Source organism: Polychytrium aggregatum (assembly GCF_025602895.1).
Source record: "Polychytrium aggregatum strain JEL109 chromosome Unknown BJ171scaffold_6, whole genome shotgun sequence".
Lineage (NCBI taxonomy): Eukaryota > Fungi > Chytridiomycota > Chytridiomycetes > Polychytriales > Polychytrium > Polychytrium aggregatum.
This window is the reverse complement of record NW_026516208.1, coordinates 868814-886321: the sequence shown is the minus strand read 5'-3', so window position 1 is coordinate 886321 and position 17508 is coordinate 868814. Positions and strand designations below refer to the sequence as shown.

At 59.3% G+C, this 17508-nt stretch overlaps 5 protein-coding genes across 5 annotated transcripts; all 5 read left to right on the top strand.

Moving 5' to 3' along the window:
- The first annotated feature begins 938 nt into the window (after positions 1-938).
- On the top strand, positions 939-4603 carry BJ171DRAFT_455956 (uncharacterized protein). Its single transcript, XM_053108298.1, has 12 exons — positions 939-1081; positions 1270-1392; positions 1504-1628; positions 1818-2005; positions 2149-2334; positions 2467-2550; positions 2746-2837; positions 2971-3193; positions 3291-3446; positions 3607-3729; positions 3896-4180; positions 4312-4603. Exons 1-12 carry the CDS (start codon positions 1061-1063, stop codon positions 4476-4478), a joined length of 1773 nt encoding a protein of 590 aa, XP_052970059.1. The 5' UTR covers positions 939-1060; the 3' UTR covers positions 4479-4603.
- Positions 4604-6638, top strand: BJ171DRAFT_492279 (acyl-CoA N-acyltransferase). Its single transcript, XM_053109800.1, has 5 exons — positions 4604-5029; positions 5211-5334; positions 5576-5631; positions 5865-5980; positions 6256-6638. The coding sequence occupies exons 1-5, from the start codon at positions 4814-4816 to the stop codon at positions 6428-6430; spliced, it is 687 nt and encodes a 228-aa protein (XP_052970058.1). The 5' UTR covers positions 4604-4813; the 3' UTR covers positions 6431-6638.
- A 1219-nt stretch (positions 6639-7857) lies between these two features.
- Positions 7858-12009, top strand: BJ171DRAFT_258924 (uncharacterized protein). The gene is made up of 3 exons (XM_053106762.1): positions 7858-9193; positions 9449-11638; positions 11782-12009. The coding sequence occupies exons 1-3, from the start codon at positions 8039-8041 to the stop codon at positions 11953-11955; spliced, it is 3519 nt and encodes a 1172-aa protein (XP_052970057.1). The 5' UTR covers positions 7858-8038; the 3' UTR covers positions 11956-12009.
- BJ171DRAFT_420509 (Rho GTPase activation protein) lies at positions 11960-12558 on the top strand (the record flags this gene model as incomplete). Its single annotated transcript, XM_053107435.1, has 2 exons — positions 11960-12098; positions 12284-12558. Coding segments are annotated over 2 exons (414 nt in total), but the record flags the coding sequence as incomplete, so codon positions are not given.
- Positions 12559-14168: 1610 nt separating this feature from the next.
- On the top strand, positions 14169-17002 carry BJ171DRAFT_596390 (major facilitator superfamily domain-containing protein). The gene is made up of 5 exons (XM_053114676.1): positions 14169-14717; positions 14906-15037; positions 15159-15401; positions 15641-16202; positions 16385-17002. The coding sequence occupies exons 1-5, from the start codon at positions 14400-14402 to the stop codon at positions 16711-16713; spliced, it is 1584 nt and encodes a 527-aa protein (XP_052970055.1). The 5' UTR covers positions 14169-14399; the 3' UTR covers positions 16714-17002.
- Positions 17003-17508: the final 506 nt, after the last annotated feature.

Here is a 17508-nt window from a genome sequence, read left to right as displayed (position 1 = left end):
TTTTCTCGAGTCTAGAGATCCACGGAACGAAATGGATGGTGCCGGCGAGGGGAGGAGCAGGAGCAACGACCAATGTTCAGTTGGGGTTGGGAGGGCGGAAACGACGGTGAGAATGACGCCAGTGACGGAGACGGCAATGATCGGGCCGGAGAGAGAACAGTCAAGACATGCAGCAGAAACAGACGATTGGACCGACTCCAGAAAGGGATCAATGCCGTGGCCGCTGCTTCGTCGTCCAGGGGTGTAGACTCGCTCTCCGCTGGCCCCCGAGCAGGGCAAAGGACGAGACGGTTTCTTCGCAGGAGGGCTCAAGATGGACGTGTTGTCTTGCACGATACCAAACGGCAGGACGGAATGACGGCAGCAAGGAAGGGGACCAAATCCCGGAGGATACGTACAGGCTCTGTCGGATGGACGATCGGAAGTGGAGCTCGAGCTGATGCGGATTGTCGAAGGGAATATAGAAGCACGTTCTCTGAACAAGCGAGAAGGCCGAGACGGATGCGGATGGGGCCACCGTTGCGGGTGACGATGCGGCTGATGCCATGGCGATGCTGGTCAAGCAAAGCTAGGCAGAACGGTGCTGCTTGCTTGTGGTATGGGCCAAGGAGGATGGGTACTGCTGGCGATGGCCGATGTGTCCTCGCTCGGCGGGTCAGAGGCGAAGGACGCCGATGTGGTGGTGGATGACTGATTACTTCGGCTCGCTCGGCTGCAGTAAATTGAGGCTGAGGGTCGATGGGTCCTGGACGCAGAGTTTTTAGGGTGAGTGCAGGACGGGGCTGCTGCTGCTGCGGCCCAGTTGGCAGCACTGGATGGGGCTGTTGCGATCGATGGCTGCGAAAACCTGAGATCTCGGCAAGCGCCAACAACGAAACGGCCGCTCCGGGGCTGCATTGGAACCGGGGGTGTCGCGGCTGGGACTGGCTCTTGCCCTGGCTCTTGCCCTGGCTCTGATCTGCAACAGACAGCACCAGCACCAGCACCAGCACCAGCAAGCCCGCTTCTGTTCTCACTCTGGATCGCTCGATCGTGGGGCTACTATCGCTTCTCTGCAACAATGTCGTCTGAAGGTGGAATGGTACGGCTGCGGGCACGGACAGGCACCTCGGGCAGATAGATGTCGCCTCCCAAATATCAGTGCTGCTCTTCAGCCACAACCGTTTGGATGCACGGACCGCATCGCCTTTGCCTCCAGAGCCAGTGATGGTCGGCTCTGTTCTACACTGGCAGCCGGCCGACTCACGGTCCCACCGCTCTTTGCTGCAGCATGGCCGCAAGCGCCAAGCCAAAGTCGCTGGCCAGAGCGAAGAAGTCCTCGCCAAAGCTCGGGCCAAGGAGCAGGAGGGCATCCGGGAATTTCTCCGTCTGACGCAAGCAGCACATGAAAAGGTAGCGTTGTGTCTCTCCCGATGTGCAATTAGGGCTCCGAGGCCAAAGTGTGTCGAGATCGGCTGCCTGGCTAGATCATCGCTGGGTGTGCTTACCACATCGCCACACCAGCGCTCATCCAAGGAATATGACGAGCAAGCCTTTGGGATCACCACAACCATCTTGGACTCAAGCCCGGATTTCTACACCATTTGGAACATCCGACGGGAGATTTTGAATCACTGGCTCGGACCCATGTGAGTGCGCCGCTTGAAACCGAATCCTGACGACCGACGTGAGATGACTCATGGTTTGGGCAGATGAAGCCGGAGATCGGCTGCACAATTTAGCGCATGTGGAGATCGTCAGGGCCGACTCTTTGGAAGCGATATGACTCCCCCGTGCGCTAACGTCGCTGTCCTGCTGGATGAAATGCAACCATGCAGGACCGAGGAAGAACAGCAGGACATCATGAATAAGGAGCTTCAGTTCAGCGATCTCTCGATCCGAAAGGCACCCAAGTCTTACTGGGTGTGGAACCACCGCGGATGGATTCTGTCGCATCACCCACGCCCGGACTGGGGCCGCGAGCTGAAGCTCGTCACCATGATGCTGGATATCGATGCACGCAACTGTGAGTCCGCAGCCACTGGGGACATCATCCAAAGATTGGGAATCGGCGTGTTGCGGCTGGATTGCTCAGACCGGCACTTGAATCCGGCACTGGCTTTGCTGCTGACTTGCGGCTGCATCTGTTTGCACGGCTGTCACGATCAGTTCACGGATGGGACTACCGCCGCCACGTTGTTGCATCGGGCAACTTCCCGGCGCTGTCCGAGTTTGATTTTACCACAAAGAAGATCAACCAGAACTTTTCCAACTTTTCGGCGTGGCAATATCGGGCCAAGGTCATCCCTAGAGCCTTCCCTGATCTGGCGGAGCGCCAAAAGATCATCGAGAAAGGTAGATGACGCTGCCGACAGCACCGAGACCACCGCCATGGCAGGACTGCAGCAAACTGCTCTCCGTATCCATGTTGCTTCCAGTGCTCTTGTCTGCGTCTGATATCTCCCTTGGATCTCTTTCATCGGCCAGACTTTGATATGGTGCGCAACGCCATCTTCACAGAGCCCGCAGACCAGAGTGCGTGGCTTTACCAGCGCTGGCTCCTTGGCGAAGGTGAGCGTGCCTGCTTTTGCCAGCTGCCCTCTACCTGCGATCGCTGTTCCTTGCCCACCGTTTCAGCAAGGCGGGCAGAAATACGGGTCCATTCAGAGAGCCAATCGATGAAGCGATGCGAGCAGTATTCGTCGACCTGCTCAAATGATATCCAGAGACTTACCGCCACCCCCTCCCTGCTTCATCGTGACCAAGATAAGCAACAGCCCCAAATCACGAGCGTCCACGGCAAGCTGGACCCGGATGGCAACCTGATCCTTGCGCTGTTCTTGGACAAAGAGATCTGGGTCAGTCACATTCTGCAAAGAAACATCATGCATGTGCACTCTTCCCCGCCTCGAGCACCGCTTGTGATTTCCGAGTTTCTGATGATTGTATCGTGTCCAACTGGAACCTTTCCATGCTGCTTGCTTGTCGCAGGTCAAGAACAGCGAGTGCATCCAGGTGTACGCAGGCGACGGGATCCTCAGCACCCACTCTGCAACCAAGAGAGGATATGTTACCGTGGTGCACACTCAGCTTGCTCTGGGCGGCGAGCCTGCCCTGTCTCCGCTCAAAGTCGTGGTGGACCATGGTATCTTCCAGGGCTCCCGCACTGGTGCAGAAACCTCCCAATCGGTGTTCAAGATTGACCGCATTCAAGGTAGGGCCAATGCCGCTGCGTTTACCATGAGCCTGCAACCCACAGCGCAAGTACGGTCCGTGGGTTGAGTCTCACGCCGTCCACACTTTGATTCTAGATGTCCTGGCTGAGTCCGCGGTTCAGCTCCGCCTTGAGCAATCGGGCGTGGCTCAGGAAGCCTCGCCAGTCAACGAGATTTTCCAGTCGGTGGAGACCTGGAAACGAGAGCTCGAAGCGATCCAGGAACTTGTTGAAGTTGAGCCCGACAGCAAGTGTGAGTGTTTCTCGTTCAAAGCACTGGGGAGTGCGGTGTCGACATGTACTGCAAAGTGATGCCCAATCCGGTGAAGGGCCTGGGATTGCCCATGCTTCGTGAGAACGGGGCGGGCTATGGTTGCTGACCCAAGGGTGGCTCATGGGGTTTGAATGTGTAGGGGCACTCTTGACAGTAGTCCACATCATGAAGCGGCTTGGATGCCACGATCAGCAGGCCATCCAACATCTTGATCACTTGGCCAAGATTGATCCGGCCCGCAAGGAATACTACCGAGACTATAGTGAGTCGACCGCTCTCAGGCGCACTGGCACCCTGCTTGTGGTGATGGCCTGCGATGGCCGATATCGTCGTTGACAAGGGACTGCTGTCACGACGCTCACCTTGCATCTGTCAAGTTGAGGAAGGAAAAGCCTGACCACTTTATCTTGCATTATTTGGCTGGACAGAGTCGCATTTCATCGCAAACAGCGTCTCCAAGGACAAATACGATCCTGTCACCCGAGCCATGTCTCTCGGCGGTCTGGGCTTGACCACGCTCTGCCCTGCTATGGGGATCCAGGACTCGATCCAGACCCTGCAGCTTGACGTTAGCGCAAATTCACTCCGAAGCTTGGACGGGCTGCATCGGTTCCCGTTCGCCAAGTCGGTGCGTGCAGCCCGGAACGGCATCCGCAGCATCGAAGGCGTCGTGGACCTCCTGGAGCTGGAAGAGCTCGATCTCTCATTTAACGGTACGGCTGGGAAACATCCGACTCGAGTGCTACATGGACTTGTGGGACTGCGATCCTGGATTTCGCACACGGCACTAACTTCCTGCTCCGCAAATGGGTCGATATGCCCATCAAATCGGTTGCGACGCCAGAGATTCGCACCGTGGATGGCCTCGACCCTCTCTCCCAGTGCAGACGACTGAGCAGCTTGCACCTCCGAGGCAATCCGATTGTCGATGCCGTTGGACACGATGCGCTCAAACGTGAGCTCAAGGCCCGAATCCCGCACTTGGCGAGACTGGACGATGAGGCGCTGTGAGATGCTGCCCAGCAGCCTGGAGTGGGACGGCTCTGATCGTGAGACTGGCGGGTACTTTGACACCCTGGATATACTCGAGTTGTTTTCGTGAGCACAGCCCCTGCCCGCAAGCAAATGCTTACCAAAGGCAGCACGAGTCAAATTGGGGAGATATGCATTAGAGGGAGGGAGTAAAGGTGGCCGAGCCCCGGCAGCGGACGGAACGGAATCTGTCATGGGTCAGTGGACCGGGGAGTCTCTTGGAGAGCGAGGATCCTGGCGGCTCATTCAACCACCCGCTCTCCAAGCCTGGGCTGCCTGATCCCGCCTCTGCCCTGCAGCCATCGGACGTGGAGATGAGAATGCAGCTCGGGCCCGACACACCAGCCAGCCAGCGGTCCTGGGACACTGCCCGGACCGATCCCGCCGAGGGCGAGATCCGATATGTGCCCTACAAAGGCGAAGAGCAGCTTCCGTATCTTATGGCCCTGATCGACAACGACCTGTCCGAGCCCTACTCGATCTACACATATCGCTTCTTCCTCCACAGCTGGCCGGACCTGTGCTTTCTGGTGAGCATTTCCGCACCGCAAGGACCATCCGCAGGAGAGCTTGGCCCACGCTCATCAACAGGATAGGTGTGCTGCTCGCAGCCCAGGGTTCGCCCCGCCTGTCCAGCGATGATCCCGACTCGGAACCCTGAGGGACACTCTCGACCACTCACACCGCTGCTGCTTGGACCGGCCACATCAGGCCATGGACGGCGACAAATATATCGGGGTCGTCATCTCGAAGCTGGAGAGGCATCGATCGACAACCCTGCGTGGATACATCGGCATGCTCGTTGTCGACAACACATACCGGAAACGGGGGATAGGTGAGAGTGCCCTGGCTCTGATGAGAGAGGTGGCGCTGGGTTTGCGTTGCAGATCAGATCAGGAGCTACAGGATCGAGGTCTGATTTCGACGCATCCACCTGCAACCCGTATTTGTTGCTGCCTCGCATCCGTTGCTGACTCACATGCGCTTTCTTTCCCGCTCCCTTGGTCCCATCTGATCTGTCCGGCAACCGGCCGGTCGCATGATCTTGGTTTCCGACTGGACATGCCTTGTCCCAGGCTCAACGCTGGTCAAGCTCTCGATCGAAGCGATGAAAAATAAGGATGCCGACGAGGTGCGATTGGTGCGAGGGGGGGGGCAGCGCTATCACCTTGCGGGTGGGCATGTTGATTGTCGCGGCGATGGAGCAACGACGACGGATGCCACGGGGAGGAAGCCGGGACAGGGCCACCCAGGCCACCCAGGCCACCCAGGCCACCCAGGCCGCCCTCCAGATGCAAATGCCGGTCGACGAGCACGATGGCCCGGCGGTCGACCTGCAGCTCACACTATGCTGCTCGGCTGCAGGTGGTTCTGGAGACGGAGCTGACCAACGGAGGAGCCCTGCGATTGTACGAGAACCTCGGCTTCATCCGCGACAAGCGGCTATCACGCTACTATCTCAACGGCGTCGATGCCTTTCGGTAAGCAAGGCACAGAGGACGAGCGAGGGGCCACAATAAGAGAGCGACAATGCGCTCTGGGATCATCGCGGGTGTCGTCTGGACAAATGCGTGACGGAATGCATCGTTCGTGGAGGAAGCTGGTTGGTGGAGCGGGGGGGAGGCAAGGAAAGGACGACGGGCCGCACCGTTAATATCGGCTGGTTGATGTGGTGGACATGCTTTGCTGGCGGGGGGCGGGTCGAGGCATTTGATTTGCTGGAGTCAACCTAACGTCTCGGTTGGCGCGAACGCAGATTGAAGCTCTGGCTCAAACGGCAGGAGGACATGCACACTTGCGAGGAGACAGCGGAAGACGATCAAGCCCACCACGCCGAGCACGAAGCAGCGTCGGCGAACCAGGGCTACTACGACGATGCGTTGCTGGATGACGACTTTGAACAGCAGCTCCGCGAGCGCTTTGGGGTTTGAGGGACGGATGCGTTGCGCGGGACATGCGAGGGAGTGCTTGGACCGTGTACATATGGGGCCGAGGCAATCGACCGGGCCGCGTCTGCAACATGGGGTGGGCTCTGAGCCCCCATGATCTCCTGAGCCGGCGCGCATGATGCCGCATCCTGGGGCTTTTGTTTGCCCTTTTCTCTTCCTTTCCTTTGCCCAGGGCTCGTGTCGCAGAGACTTGCAAAGAGCACGGAAGGGCGTTCTGTGCAGCGCCAGGGCGGTACCGGTGCTGTCGGTTGGGGAGTGAGCGAGTTGATGAGCAAGTCGCCATGAGCAAGTCGCCATGGCCGAGCCGCCGTGAGCGGGCTGCCATGACTTGCGGGCTCGATCGGGTTGCCAGGTCCCGTCCAGAACAGCGACACTGGGTGTGGACAGCGAGCGGTCGCACAGAGCCGCCCCACCACACCAACAGCAGCCCGTGGACACACATTGGCCGCAGTCGGCAGTCGCACACGACGCGGCACCGGCACAGCCGCGGCTGTCTATTTTTGTGCCCGCGACACAGGGCGGCGGTCGTTTTTTTCGCCCACTGGAGGCTGACCCGGCCATCTCCATCGCTCGGGGTTCGAGGCTTTTGGCTGCCTGGATCTCGCCTGGATCTTTTTTGCCTGGACCGTTTCGCCTGGATCTTGCCTGGATCTTGCCTGGGTCTCGCCTAGGTCTTGCCTGGACACACCTGGACAACCCTTGGACAACCCTTGGACAACCCTTGGCCACTTGGACATCCACTTGGACATTGTCTGGCGCCGCCTTTCGGTCGGCCTTTCGGTTGTTGGTGCCCACTCTATCGCTCTCTGCAGGTGGGCGACTGCTCTGGCTCTGGTTGTGGTGGCCCTGTTGCTGCCGGTCGTATTGTCTTGCATGTCCATCGGCCAGCCTGCTTGCGTGCTGTCGCTTGCTGTCGCTTGCCGTCGCTTGGCACTTGCCCTCCTCCCAGCCGCCGCTCCACGAGGCCCACCGCCAGCAACCCGTGCGGCTGACACTCGCCAGCTCCCCTCGCCATCGTCGGTCCGAGCCTGCCCCTGTGTCGCTGTCGCTGTCCTGGCCGTCTTGTCTGTCGTGATCGTCTGCTTTCTCCGCCGCTCTACGCTGACCCGCCTCGTTTCTGTTTCTGTTTCTGTTTCTGTTTCTGTCTTGGACCGCTCCTCTGACTCAACCGCCGCCTGTCGGGCTTGTTCTGCGTCGTTCTTGCCCTGCCTTGCCCTGCCCTGCCTGTCTTGCTGGGTTTGTGTCTGCCTGGGACTTTGACTCGCATCTGTCTTGACCTTTGCCTGTCGGCGCTTGCTCTTCCTGTCCATCGGTCGTCCTCCTGGCTCTTCGGGCTTGGTTCAGCCTGTTCCCGCTGACACATCCCCTCCCGCATCCCCTCCCGGCAGCCCTTTGCCCTGCGCTTTGCCGCTCGCATCCCACAACCAGCCTGCCGTCGCCGCAGCTTTGGCCTCCTCGCTCCCTCTCATCACGTCGTCGGTTCGGACACTGCCGCGTTTCTGCCTGTCGTCGTCGGCTCTCTGCTGTCGATCCCACCTCTGTCTCCTCCAGTCTTGCCGCTCGGTCGTCCCGTCCCCTGTCCTCTGAAACATGTCCGGGCCCGATCGTCCCGCCACGGTCGATGAGATCCTCGACATGGTCGAAGATACCGACTTTCATCCCCAAGCATCGTCCGACCTGTCCATTTCGTCGTTCCTTCCCCCGTCGTCGCTCCTGGGCACGGCATCCCATACCCCGCACCAGTCGAGCCTGTTTTCTCCCGGGTCCTCTATCGTCTCGTCTGCTCCGGCTCTCCATGGCCAGCTGCCTGGCTCCGTCGCATACTCGGTCCCAAAGTCGCTGAATCCTCAGCCGAGCATGCTGCTCTCTCTCGACAGAGTGGACCCAGGCCTGGACATTGCGGTCTTGTCCCCTGCTGCCGATGCTGCCGATACTGTTGCAGAGCCGTCACTGCTCTCTGGCTCGTCCACCCGCCCTGTGCCCTCAGAGACCATTCTCAATCCCTTCATGGGCTCCTCGATATCGATTGTGCCCATCACCGACCCGATGCCGCAGCCCGCCGGCCCGATGCTGGGTTCCATGCCCTCGGTCCCCGAGCTTTCCTCGACCGAGGTCCATTTCCCTCTCACTGATTCGCTCGCTGCCACTAGTGCCTCCGCTCATCTTCTGTCTCCTTCGTTCTCGACCCTGACTTTTGAGGGCGTGGCATCGCCTCCGACGGAGCGTGCCGAGATTCAGAGCCAAAAATCACTCCTGGACCTGGCTGCTGCTCGCTCTGGGTCCAACGAGCAGCCCACTGATGGTGTCTCGGCCGACCAGCTGGGTGCGACTCCTCAGCGACCGCTTCTCTCAACCCAGCCGATTGCCATCAGCCGCATCAAGCGCAACCCCTCCGCCGAGCTCCTTGTGAATGCATCGGTCTCGAGCCACACCTCGCTCATCACCGCTGCCCTTGCGTCGGCGCGGTCGCCGTCGGGCACTTCGCACAAATCGGCATCCATTGCCCAACTCAAGCTCGAGGCCACCAGCCCGCCTGTCCAAGCACCTCCGCGTTCTAGTCCGTCGATCGGCCCTGACGCCAATGTGCTTGCCGATGTTCTTGCCGACGTGGCTGTGAACAACCCAGGCCTCACCGAAATGCCCGCTTCGTCCCTCGAGGCTGAGGTCGCAGTTCCCCTGCGTGATTTATCTCCGGTGGACCAGCCAGCCTCGCCTCTGCCCGAGTTGGGGCTGCCCCATGTCCCGGTAAGCTGATGATGATATTTGAGATGAGCGGGGGGGGAGCATAGTGAATCTGAGCTTGTTTGTAGACATGGGCATTTCTCCGTCGCTACGTCGTGGCAACAGTAGCACCGCCAAGTAGCAAGACCCTCGGCAATACCGGATATTTGCAGCTAGCTGCCTTGCTCTACTGGCTTGCCTGACGATCTTGGCCGTATCTCGCTTTCACCTCGATACTTACTGCTGCTTGGCTATTCTGCCTCCCTGGCCCCGCTACAGCTCACAGAGCCTCTCTCCAAGGAGCAGACCATATTCGTCTCGCTTCAGATTCAAGGGCTTCCTGTCCGCAAGTCGGGCTACTTTATCAGGAAAGTGCTCAACTCCTCCACGCCGTCGGTCAAGTCTACATCGACAACAAAGTCGCAGCATATCCCCACAGGCACCCACGAGCACGGAAAGAAGAACTGGATCAAGCGGTTCGCGCCAGATGGCTTCTCGCTCAAGTTTTCCAAGCGCAAGTCCGGCATCAACGCCACGAACGAATGGGGCGACCGGCACGGCTTCATGCCCTTGGACCCCATGGAGGAGGGCATGATCTTCTATACCGAGGTCCGTGGTAACTACCTGGTCTTTTACGACCTCAGCGACCGCAACTCTGCTTACCTGTCGACCAAGAAGAGCGCCCTTCTGGCCTACTCGCCCAACCAGTCGCAGTCCTCGGCGGCCTTCCCGCCCATCAAAAAGTCGCCCAGCGTCAACTTCACGACCAGCTACGGCCGCGAGCAGGCCCGTGACGGTTCCGAGGGCCGCCGCTACAACAACATCTTCTTGCGCATCAAGAATGCCCGCAACCACGGCGCCCGCGACATGAGTATCGGCACCAGCACGGGCCCCTACAACAGCCATCGCCATGCCCACAACTCGGACATCTCGCCCTCGGCCTCGCCGACGACACACCAATTTATCGCACCCGAGCGCGCGCGCCGCCCCTCGATCGAGAGCCAAAAGTCGCTGGCCAGCCTGAGCTACGCGGAACTCAAGTCCTCGCCAAAGACACTCGTGGGCTACATGAACCTTGCCGGAGCGCGTATCGAGGTCACCAACTCGACCTTCTCGACGGTCAACCCGGGCTCGGTGTCGTCCCTGGTCTCGTTCACCTCGAACGCCAACCAGATCATCGTCACAACTCGCTCCGTCCAGATCGACGGCAAGTCCTACTGCGACCAAGTCATGCTCGAGCTGCTCTCATCCGACGAGGCCTTTGATCCGTCCAGCCGTCCCGCTGGATCCCCGTTCACTCCACATGTCTTCTACCAGACAGAGCTGCAGGAGTGGGCCAATGTTATGTACTCGGTTAGCACGCAGGATCCCAGCTCGGTGCTGGATCTCGGCGATCTCTATTCCCGCGACTCGATGTTCTTTGCCTCCAACCCGACCTCCCGAGCCAACTCGACCCAGGTCACCCCGCAGAACTCGTATGTCGGTCGCGACCACCACCTCGCCGAGCTGGTGGGCGATGCTCACTCGCTCGAAGTCGCGCCTCGGCGCGTCTCCTCAATCCCTGCCAGCAGCATGCCTGCCTCGCGCCGCACCACGATGATCTTTGCCGATTCTGGTGAGTCGCCGGCCCTGCTTTCCTCCGTGAGCGAAAGCTCCCTCTCGACCTCGGTCTCGACCATTCCTCCTCCACCCATCGCCAAGGACAACTTCAAGTACGATGTGGCACCGCCTACGCCCAACACACCCAACACGCCCAACACGCCGAGCACCCCTGGCACCCCCGGCACCCCCGGCACTCCCGGCACTCCCATCACACCGAGCGCGCCCAATGCCAAGGCTTCCAAGGGTCTCTTCTGGACCCGCCACGCTGACCAGCAGTCGGTCAACAAGCGCGCCATCTCTGGGCCGACAAACCTGGTGCGTCTGGACGATGCTGCGACCGCGCAGCTCAAGAAGGACCCGTCGGCCCATCTTGCCAGCGGCGAAAAATCGCCCGGCGGCAACGAGGGTGCCTTGGCCGACGCACCCGCAAAGGATAAGGCAACTGGGCACAAAACCAAGCCCGGCTTCCTTGGCAAGCCCTCGGCCTTTGGTAAGAAGGGCGCAGGCGACTCCGATCCGGCTGCCAAGCACGGCTTGGCCAAGTTCCTGCGTCCTGCGGCCCAGGTGTCCAAGAACACAGCGCCATTTATCCCGCATCCCAACACCATCAAGCTTGTTCGACGCGGGACCCAGTCGTCGCACACATCGACCCTGACTCGCCACATTGGCAAGCGGCCGATCAGCACCGCCACGCTCGAGAGCTCAGTCTCGTCGCTCAGCACCATGGAAGAGGTGCCGCTGATCCTGCGCAAATGCATTGCCCTGGTTGAGGACATTGGCATGGACTCTGTTGGCATCTATCGCATCTCGGGCACCTCCACGACAGTCGACCGCCTCCGCAAGATGTTTGACCAGAACCCGCACAAGGTCAAGCTCGAGCGACCGCCGGCCCCCTCGCCTCTGCTGCAGTCACTTGCCACGGACTCGCCCCTGATTCCATCGACGCCTTCACTGGCCCGGCGCTCGTCCCGACTCTCGCTGACCGAGACGATTTCGTCGTCGCGACACAGCATGGAGGAGGCAGCCCACCTCGACCTCGATTTCGTCAAAAACAAGGCCATCAACAAGCCCAAGCAGATGCTCAAGAAGCTACAGGGCGCTGCGTCCTCGTCTCGAGGCGGTGTGCTCTCCAAGCCCTGGTCGCGCCTGCCAGGACTCCACGGCGGCTCCTCGTCCATCTTTGACGCCATGGAAAGTCACAGCGTCTACGACAACGATGTACACGTGGTGACCAACGTCATCAAGGGCTTCATACGAGACGGCCTGCCGCCCAAGATGGAGCCGCTGTGCCCCTACGACAAATACGACGAGTTTATCAAAGCTCCAAGTGAGTGAGCTGCTCTGGATGCGATGCCGTTCCGTATAGCTGACGTTCCTGGCTATGCATCCGAGTTTCTTTTTGGCATTGGCCTTATAACTGTATCGCCGTACCGTCGCGCCATGCTGTTTCTGACCTTGCACATCTACAAAACCCCTCAATCTGACTCTCTTTGCACTCTCCCGCCTCGGCAGCCATCGAAGATAAGGATGTGCGTCTTGCCAGACTGCAGGACTTGGTCTGGTCGCTCCCCTCGGTCAACCGCGTGACGCTCAAGTTCCTGTGTGAGCATCTTTTCAAGGTCGCTGAGAACCGCGAGGTCAACAAGATGAGCATCCAGAACCTCAGCATCATCTTTGCGCCCAACATCCTGCGCTCGGCCGACAACTCGCTTGCGCGAGAAATGCTGGACATGAATGCAAAGTGTGCCGTGATGATGACCCTGATCGAGTACGTCAAGTGGATCTTTGGTCCTGTCCAGTGGGTAAACCAAGAAGGCCACGCTGCAGATGAGCAAAACTTTGAGGCTATTGCTGTCATCCAGGATATGTACCTCGACGCGGACGACGACGACGACGAAGACGATGGCGAAGGCGCTGAGGATGGCGCCAGCGCCCTCGACGAAGCCTGGGGCCACAGCCAGGCTGGGTTTGAGGAGCGACAGCCCTTCGATGTCGTGCAGCTCAGCGACGCGAAGCTGGATCCTCTCGAGGCTGCCGATCCCGACGCCAACTCACAGACCCAAGTGGTTGGAACGATGCAGATTGTGGACCCGCGCATCCTTGAGGATTCCCTGGGCGCCGCTCTGGTGAACCCCAACGACTCGGCCCTGGCATTGTCCAACCTCAGCATCACGACCGATGGCGCCGAACCGAGCACGCCTTCCATTCTGCTGGCGGCCGAGTCGGTCGACCAGGCCGAACCCCTCCCGGCCACCAACCTCGCGTCCTTCAGCATCGTCGTCAATGTCCGTCGCAACCAATCCGTGAACCGCCGCAAGCAGGCCAACCGGAGCTTCCAGATTGTCCATCCCATGTCGTCATGCGAAGATTTCTCCGCCGAGCGGGCCTATTGGGAATCGGACAAGCACAGCCTGAGCGAATCTCTGGACGACACCGGCGCATAGGTGCTGCCATGGTGGTCTGTTCCCGACAATGCTATGCGATACGCATCCTGATTGATCTGATCGTCAAGCGACCCTGTCGGGATGCATCCGTCCTGTTGTGGGATACGACTGTATCCTGGCTGCCGTTGGTTCGCTCCGCGGACGGAGTAAGGCCCAAGCCAGCGTGGATGGGGGCGCTCTGTCGTTGCTGATTGTTGCTGTAGTTTTGACCAAAGTCTCGTCTCTGCCTTTTCTGTCTGCTGTGCCGCCTGCCCTTTCCTTGGCTTGTATTTTCCCCAATTTTCTTGTCCACATGTTGCTCGCTGGTCGTAACTCCGGCCCATCGTCGTTTTCGTGCGGCAGCTGCGCTGCTGCTGCTGCTGCCTCGTAACGAGCGGTGCTCCGGCTGCACTTGTTGTCGTCCTTTCGTCCTGTCCTCGAGAGGGGGCAGTGTGTATATGTCTGCTTTCATCTCGTCTGTCTATCGATTCCACCCTCCTTTCCGCTTGCCTGTCCAACTCGGCCCGCTTGCTCGTTTGGTGTCATGTGCATCTGTGATACAGCGGTACCCAAAACGAAACGGCTGTCGTTGATTTCCGGGCCTGAATACACACACATCGCCCATCGCTTCCATGACCGGAAACAACCGCCGTGGCTCTCTCTCGTTTGCATGGCTTCTGCGTGCATGGCTTTTGCGTGCATGGCCTTTGCGTGCATGGCTTCCTCCATACACCAGCGGATGAGGCGATCGCCGTCCTTGGCGCGATGCCAAGGACATGCGCCCAACGGCTGCTCCGTCGCACACACGTGGCCGCTGCGCTGCCTGATTGGTGCGCACAAGCCCCGACAGTGGCACGAGGCCATATGTGCGACACTGCACCCGCCGAGCCATGGCGGCGGCTCATGGCTCTCCCGCCTTGACTCCCCCCATATATTTCTCGGCTGGACGACCATTCCTCTGTCCGCACACATCCTCCCATTCCCCTGCCTGCGACGCCCCTTCCTCGGCCCATAGCCGTCCCACAAACACCCCCTGCAATCTTGCTTCCTGTCCGGATTGCGAGTCCATTCCCGTCGTTTGGGCCTTCCTCCCCCCACCCCAGCCGCATTCCAGCCCCGCGCTCCCAAAAGCCTAGCCCATCCTCAACCGGCACCTCCGTCTGGTCTCCCTCAACCTCAAGCCTCTCCCTCCCGTCACCCTCGCCATGCCTGGATCATCCCAATCTTCAAGCGAGTCTACTCCTCTCCTCGCCCACCCGGCTGACCAGCTGCAGCAACAGCCCCCTGCTGGGCCCGATGGCGCCTCCGCCTCATCCACCTCAGGCTGGCTCTCGTGGCGCAAACCCGGGATAGTACTGCTGCTGCCACCCATGTTTGTCCACTACATCGCCCAGATCATGATCCAGATCTCGCTGCTCTACCTGGTCCTCATGGTCGCCTGCTACCGAATCAAGAGTCCCGATTCCAGCACCATCTTCTCGACCGAGCCCGACGACCAGAACTGCAACGATCCCGCCGTGCAGGTATGGATGTCGATGCTTTAGTGTGGCTGAGAAAGGCAGGGCTCGCGTGGGACACCGGGGCTTGGAATAGCCTTGCCCTGTGGGACAGGTAGAGGCAGGGTCTGCTGGGTCGGGCCTGTCTGCTGGGTCGGGCCTGTCTGCTGGCTCTGGCGACATGCTCATTCAGCACATCTTGCTTGGTCGCATAGGCCCTCTCTGCCTTCTGGCTCTCCACCCTCAGCGTCGTCACCGGCATCACCGAGCTCGTGGTCACTCCCATCGTAGGCTTTATCTCGGATCGGTACGGCCGCAATATCATCATGGGAATGAACGCTGTCGGAGTAAGTCCATCTTTCAACCCGCTGTCTGCCGGCCCAAGAACTCTGGCCACCTATCCCCTCTCCCCTTCGTGCGAGCATCGTTCTGACCCGCCGTCATCCTCTCCCTCGCCTTGTCTTGCAGGGCATAGTCTACTCTGTCGGTATCATCGCCCTGGCTCATTTTGGCGGAGATATGTGGGTGCTGATCCTCATCCTCTCGGCGCAAGCCTTGTTGGGTGGCGTTGCCGCGAACGAGATCTTCGGCTCCGCCTACATCGCCGACATCACCGATAAGAAGTCCAGGGCCACGTACTTCACCATGCTCGAGTCGTGCATGTCGGTGGCGCTGATGCTGGGCCCTCTGGCGGCCGGTGCCCTATCCAAGGTGAGGCCGTGTGGGAAAGCCAAGGCTGGTGTTGGTGCGGTGATCCAAGATGGCGAGGTGACAAGAAGAAGCCTGTGGATGCACTCCAAAAGTGCAGCCAAGTCGATGGGGGGGGGAGACGCAGAGGCGCATTCAAGATTCACTCCAGCCACGATCTACCCGCCACCCTGCTCTCCTGGTCCGATGCAGCCGACAGCTGACTGCCTCTGAGCTCGACTGACGCGGTGTCTTTTCGACAGATCAATCTACTGGTGGTCTACTATGTCGCGGTCGTCCTGGAGGCGGTGGTCTTTCTCTATGTCGTTTTTATCCTTCCCGAATCCCTGAAGAAACCCAGCGGCCCGACCGCCAACGGGCCCGCTGGAGGCTCGATCACCACCACCAAACCCAACCTGAAGCAGACCATTACCGGCGTCATCAAGAACTACAGCGACAGCATCGGCTACATCTCGCGCTTCCTGACGTCCAACAGCCACACCACCTCCCTGCGCATCATGTTGCTGTGCACGTTTCTCTTGTCCATGAGCGCCACCGGCTTCATGTCCATTGTGGTGCTCTACACCAACCTGAAGTTTGGATGGGATGAACTATCGCTGGCCTCGTTTATCTCCATGGTCTCTGCCTCCAAGTTGTTGATGCAGACACTGGTCCTGCCGGTCCTGTTCCGGATGGTTTCGCGCCAGCCCAAGGCCGAGGACAGAGCCTTCTGGGAGCTCATTTTCATCCGGTCGGCATACCTGGGCTATGCCGCCTCGATCGTCGTGACTGCGTTTATTACCGAGGGATGGCAGATGATTTTCGGTGAGTTTCTGTCCGCGAGATCCCGCGGTGTTGGTGCTTTGGCCGCATATGTCTATCCATGGCGATTGCCCTGTCTATGTACATGGGGTCTGTGACTATGTCGACAGTTCTAACACCTTACGCTCACCTTGATGGCTCTGCATCGGCACTCCCTTCTCGGATATGCGCTTGTGTGGCTCCAGTGGCTATCCTCGACACTATCGTCATCGTCGCTCGTCCCGTCACCCGAAGCATCTTCTCGCGGCTGGTGTCGGTCGAGGAACAGGGCCGTCTCTTTTCGTCTCTGTCGGTCCTGCAGCAGCTGGCGTCGATCTTGGCGTCCTTCTTGTTCGGGTTCATTTACTCCGCAACGGTATCTACCATGGCCAACTTTACGATGCTGCTAATTGGCTCGCTGATGACGGCAACCTTCATTGCCACTCTGTTCTGCAACCATCACGACTTTGCAGGCCACGCCGAAGAGGTCGTCGCTGTGGAGCCTGCTGAGGAGGATCCCACACCCGCAGCCTGATCGCACGGACATTGTGGAAGCAAGGTGCGAGGGGGGGCAGGGAACACTGTATCAAATCATCTCATTCTGAATATCGACTCAAGACAATGGCCATGCGAGCAGCTCTCGCCTCCCTCCCGCTAGCGACCCTATAAATACTCTGACACACTCCAGCGTGTGAACCGCAATACCCCATAATAAGATTTATTCAGAACGAAACGGAGCAGTGCCTTTCTGGCTTCAGATGCTTGAAACCCGCTGACCTACTCTAGGCTCCAGTGAGCAAGCCGCGCGATTGTTTCCTGTCCTGGTTGACAATCTCTTTGATTTCGCTGGTTTGGGAAGCATGGTGTTGAATACACTCGGTCGATCCCTGAGGCGACGGACACCTGAGACGACGATCGACTGGCAGGGGTGCTGCGCTGCGGGAGTGGGACACATGCGTTTGGGATTGAATAATGTTGGTTTATTAAAATGTCAAGTTTCTTTTGGGTCGTTAAGACAGGTTCGCGTTGGCTAAGATTGGGAGATGCCAAGGGCAATGTTTGGGATAAGGGGTACTGTATATCTAGTTTAAAAAAGGGCTGAGGTAGATACAAGATACAGGTCGCAAGGTGGATCTGTACCCTCGGTGCAACACCGGTAGCGGACGGACGGAGGATATCGCACAGGTTGTACACGGACGAGTAGCAACTTGGGGAAGCCATCACAGGTGACTGGATGCTGCCGTCAACGGAGCACGGGCCGCTGGGATGCACCCGCAGAGGATTCGATAGAGGCACGGAGCACGGGCCGTTGCCGAGCATTGAGGCGATG